Source organism: Octopus bimaculoides, chromosome 6 (assembly GCF_001194135.2).
Source record: "Octopus bimaculoides isolate UCB-OBI-ISO-001 chromosome 6, ASM119413v2, whole genome shotgun sequence".
Classification (NCBI taxonomy): Eukaryota; Metazoa; Mollusca; class Cephalopoda; order Octopoda; family Octopodidae; genus Octopus; species Octopus bimaculoides.
Window position 1 is genome coordinate 99,025,896 of NC_068986.1, and position 5,677 is coordinate 99,031,572.

General features: G+C 34.5%; 1 protein-coding gene across 3 annotated transcripts in view; it reads left to right on the plus strand.

The window, feature by feature from the left end:
- The window catches only part of LOC106873522 (zinc finger protein 43), a 20,612-nt gene that overhangs the window by 2,555 nt on the left and 12,380 nt on the right, over nucleotides 1-5,677 (plus strand). For 2 of the 3 annotated variants that reach the window (XM_052969010.1, XM_014920909.2), the window contains exon 2: nucleotides 1,099-5,239. The exons of the other annotated variant lie outside the window; for it this stretch is intronic. In XM_052969010.1, the coding sequence (XP_052824970.1) occupies nucleotides 1,421-2,887 (1,467 nt within the window). In that variant the 5' untranslated portion in view covers nucleotides 1,099-1,420 and the 3' untranslated portion in view covers nucleotides 2,888-5,239. The remainder of the gene's footprint in view (nucleotides 1-1,098; nucleotides 5,240-5,677) is intronic. 3 annotated transcript variants of the gene reach the window in all.

Below are 5,677 nucleotides of genomic sequence, written 5' to 3' on the forward strand. Positions count from 1 at the left end.
TATATATATATATATATATATATATATATATATATATATATATCAGTTGAATAAAGTTTGCATGCCATTTTGACACATCACATATATCTACGAAATGAAACTTGAAATTTCGAAAAATTGTGATATGTGTCTGTATATGCCCAACAGTTTATTTTTTGCTCATTATATTCAAATATAGTCCTAATCTACACCATCTGAAAAGCTTTGTAGAAATTTCATTAAAAAATACTCATTTTTCTGAAAGTTATGAGGAAACAAAGACAACTCGTGTGAATTTTCTGAAACTCTTCTCCCCCAACGTCAGAAAAAAAAATTCACAACAAATTCTGACATAATCGGAATCTACACAAACTGAAGTATATTTGTTGAAAATTTCATTCAAAAATATTGTTTACAAGCATCACATGGTGTCTCGACAAGAGTACACACATATGCTCACACGCACACACACAATGAGCTTCTATCTACTAAATCCACTCACATAACTTTGGTCAACCTGGAGATGTTGCAGAAGACACTTGTCCAAGGTGCCACATAGTGGGTCTTAACCCAAACTATGCGGTTGGAAAGCAAACTCCTTAGTTACATAGCCATGCCTATATATATGTGTGTCTGTGTGTGTATACATAAATATATAGTCTAACCCATGCCAACAAGGAGGTTAAATGGTGGTATATATGTACACACACGTGTGTGTGTTCTACATAGAAGTGTATTTCAGTACATTTAGATAAAAAAACCTCCTTGCCTTAAATTAATATATTTTGCAGATGTTATCTGCAGTGTATATATTTATACTTATATTTATTCCATTTCCAATTTGTCTATGTTGTTAGTTCAGCTTCTAAGCCCTATGAAATAATGTGTCATTATCATATTATAAATTTCCCTTGTAGCATGACTTAGACTGGAGTGTATTACATCATATTATTGTGTTGTTTGATCACACAATATCTCAGCTGTGTAGCCCTACTTCCTGTGATGTGTTTATATTGGTCTTCTTCCAGAAGAACAGACCAACATCACTTGTACAAGTAAATTATCACTGTTAGAGCTTTTTGTTGAGCAAAAACTAATATTTGTTTTCTTCCATTTCAGGTTATACTTTAATGTTGGACAGTTTTGCACTAGAGGACTTTGTAATTTTCCCAATGTTGGTGAAAATTATCAGAATGTGATATTTATCAGTATAAATGACAACAATATAACAATGTTGTTTACTAATCAAATTATTAAAATAAGAGTAACCACAATTACACTTTGAAAGAACACAACATATTACAATTAAGCTACCCACAAAATATTATAATTAAGTCATCCAAAACTGTCTTTTATTTGTCTTTTGCTTTCTGTTGAAAATATGTTCATATTTCAACAATAATACACTGTAATTTTCTGAAAGTGTGTCAGATTTCACAAAATGGTTCAAACACCAGAAAAACTATACAAGTGTGAAGTTTATGTGAAAACAGTTTCTCAAAAGAATCTTCTGCCTGCAGATGAATGTGTTAAGATCAAGGGAACGTATTACTATTGTGAGTTTTGTAGGAAAGTTCTTTCTACTGATGAAGAATTAAATGTTCATAAACTCATTCATTCAGGAGAAAGACCTTACCCATGTGAAGATTGTGGGCAAGCATTTGCTCAGAGTAGTGAGTTATCATCTCATAAGCAGGATGTTCATGTGAAAAACAAACGCAAACACTGTGAAATATGTGGAAAATCATTTTCCAAAAATAGTCATCTCTCGAGTCATATACGTACTGTTCATCTGGGAGAAAAGCCCTACCACTGTAAAATTTGTGGGAAATCCTTTACAACAGCATTTGGCTTGTCAAGCCATCAAATTCTCCATACAGGAGATAAACCTTATATTTGTGAAATTTGTGGTTCTGCATTTTCATTTTACAGTAACTTGGCAGGACATAAACGTATTCATACTGGTGAGAAACGACATCGCTGTGAAATTTGTGGGAAAAAATTTTCTAGGAACTGTGACCTTTCAGTGCATAAATGTATTCATACAGATGAAAAACCATTTTGCTGTAATATCTGTGGGAAAGTATTTTCTAGAAATAGTTCATTAAAAGTTCACAAATACACTCATACTGGTGAAAAACCATATAAATGTGATATTTGTGGAAAAGCATTTCCTAGAAATCAAGACCTTTCAGTTCATAAATATGCACATACTGGTAAAAAACCACATCATTGTAATATTTGTGGGGAGGCATTTTCTAGAAAGAGTTCATTAAAAGTTCATACATATACTCACACAGGTGAAAAACCATACAAATGTGATATTTGTGAAAAAGCATTTCCAAGAAACCATGATCTTTCAGTTCATAGATATAGCCATACTAATGAAAAACCATACCATTGTAGTATTTGTAGAAAAGGATTTTCTAGAAGTGATTCTTTAAAACGACATAGATACACTCATACTGGTGAAAAACCATATAAATGTGATATTTGTGGGAAAGCGTTTTCTAGAAATTGTGATCTTTCAGTTCATAAATATATGCATACTGGTGAAAATCCATATCATTGTAGCATTTGTGGAGAAGTATTTTCTAGTAATAGTTCGTTAAAAGTTCATAAATATACTCATTCTGAAGAGAAACCATACAAATGTGAGATTTGTGGAAAAGCATTTCCCAGAAATTATGACCTTTCAGTTCATAAATATAGCCATACCGGTGAAAAGCCATACAATTGTGATATTTGTGGGAAATCATTTTCAAGAAATGATTCTTTAAAACGTCATAAATTTTCACATACTGGAGAAAAACCATACAAATGTGACACTTGTGACAGAGCATTTTCTAGAAACTGTGACCTTTCAGTTCATAAATACAGTCATATTGGTGGAAACCTACAAACATGACACTTGTGGAATAACATATTTAATATTTCATTAACAAGGCATTGGATTCACACTGAAAAAACAATTGAATCTCTGAGTCATTTGTAGAGGAATTTTTACTTAATGGAAACGTTAGCATGCCAGTATTTCGTCTGCCGTTACGTTCTGAGTTCAAATTCCGCCAAGGTCAACTTTGCCTTTCATCCTTTCGGGCTCAATAAATTAAGTACCAGTTACGCACTGGGGTCGATGTAATCGACTTAATTCGTTTGTCTGTCCTCTCTATGTTTAGCCCGTTGTGGGTAATAAAGAAATAGGAAACTTATTCCAGTATAATTGAGGTGGAATATTTATATATTAAACTTTTATTTTTATTGAAATAAACTTTCTTATGTACTTACTATGTAAAATATAGTTTTTTTTTTATTTTATTTTACCCTCTGCTGAACTCAACAAATTTTCATCTTATCAGATCAATATATCTGAGAAACCACTTCTATAATACACCTCACATATTTGAACTTACTGTCTCATTGTTATTAGTATTTTTACTTTAAAAATATTCTAATTGTATATCAGACATGTTTCTTTTACTCTATTTCAATTAAAAGATAATTTTACTTGAGTAAAAGCTGTCTTACTGCCCTTGTCTTTGATCATGTCTACATTGACAAAGTAGTCTTGTAACATGTTACCTGTTAAAATGATCTGTTGCAGGCCTCTCCTTGCTCCATATCCAATAAACTCTATTGTGTGATTCAGCTTAATTCTCAGCACCCACCCCTTTTGTATATTTATAACCTCACTGACACTTCGAACTATACACTTTTCTTTATCCCACTTGTACACCTTAATAATCTTTAGTGCACAAGTGTCATTTACATATAATGTAAACACTTCACATGAAACATACTCTACTTCCATGAACATAAATCCTGAAAACAACTTCAAATGAGTGCATCACAAGGCAGTTCTTATTTGACTGAATAGAACAGAAATACAATCACAACACAGTATTGTGTCTAATCACTTGTAGTGAGCTGCAGATATAGCTGTGTCATTCCCAACTGGTTTTGACTTCAGTCCCATTGCACGTCACTCAAGAAGTTTGCTTGACAACTATGAGATGTCAGTTTCAGTCTCACTGCATTGCACTCTGCGTTAGTGTCTCCTATCATAATCTTGGATTGACTGAAACGTTGTCAATGAAATTTGAGGGAGAAACTGTGAAAGTCCAGTAAAATGACTATAACTACCCTTGGATGATCATGAATTTATTGCTGTTTAGCATTATCACCTAGCTTTTCTGCACCTGCAGCAGAGTACACTCTTTTGCAAGCATTTGGGCCTAGAGTCCGTTGGTCAGATTAACTGGAACCCTCGATGTCGTAAGTGACGGAGTGCCAACAACAACAATATATATATATATAAACAAATAGTAAATGAGTATATGCATATATACGTACAGGTGTTTGTGTCAGCTGTGAGTGCTTTAAGCGTCTTCTGTGTGTGTGTGTGATTTTTTTATGTTGTTGATAATGATGTCTAAGTTACACTTTATGTTGCAAATACACCATTTCGAGCGTGGCCGTTGATCGTTACCAACATCGCCTCCCTGGCACTTGTGCCAGTGGCACGTGAAAAGACATTCGAGCGAGATCGTTGCCAGTGCCGATGGACTGGCTCCTGTTCAGGTGGCACGTAAAATATACCATTTCGAGCGTAACCGTCGCCAGTACCGCCTGACTGGCCCTCGTGCCAGTGGTATGTAAAAGCACCCACTACACTCTCTGAGTGGTTGGCGTTAGGAAAGGCATCCAGCTGTAGAAACTCTGCAAAATCAGATTGGAGCCTGGTGTCGCCTCCTGGTCCACCAGTCCTCAGTCAAATCGTCCAACCCATGCTAGCATGGAAAGCGGACGTTAAACAGTGATGATGATGATGATTAAAGAAGGGAGATGGTGGGTTTGGTAAATGCTGCAAATAGTTGATCAGCATGTTTTCAATGTAACTGTATTTTTCAGACATTCTTGTATATAGTATATGTTTACATGAATAAAAGATATTGTGAAGAAGGCAGAGAAACTTGGCCATAAATTCAACAATTTTAATTTTAAAAAAAGTCCAAGCACAAAGGGAAGTCACTCTTCATTTATATTTTCTCAGATGTAACTACTAGGGGCGCCACCTTATCCATGATAAATATACTTCAACAGAAATGCATACACACACATGTCGATATAATTCACATTTCATTGGGAGGCTGAATTAAACATGCTAAATGTATAACGTATAGCTGGTGAAATGATGTATGTTTTCTCAACTCGAAAGTTTCGCTGTACAGCTGAAAGGAGAAGATAAGACGGTGTTCTGGTAAGGTAATTTCTGAGTAATGATGTAAATAGTCGGTGGTTGTTAGGTTACGGTTATATCTCGCTGTTAGCGATTTATTAATGGTTTACTTTGGCAACAGAATATTGTCAATATCTGAAATGTCAGCAGACGAGACTGTTAAAATTACAATAATTTTTTTTAATGACTTCCAGTTAGCAAGTTTTGTCTTCCTTCATATATATAATTATAATTCCTAATATATATATAGGCATAACTACAGAGTTGTACCCCCCCCCCGAAAGTCGGGGGGTACAGCTCTGTAGTTATTCCATATATATATATATAATCTTTGACTTGTTTCAGTCATTTGACTGCAGTCATAGAGCACCGCCTTTAGTCGAGAAAATCGACCCCACGACTTATTCTTTGTAAGCCTAGTACTTATTCTATCGGTCTCTTTTGCCAAACTGCTAAGTT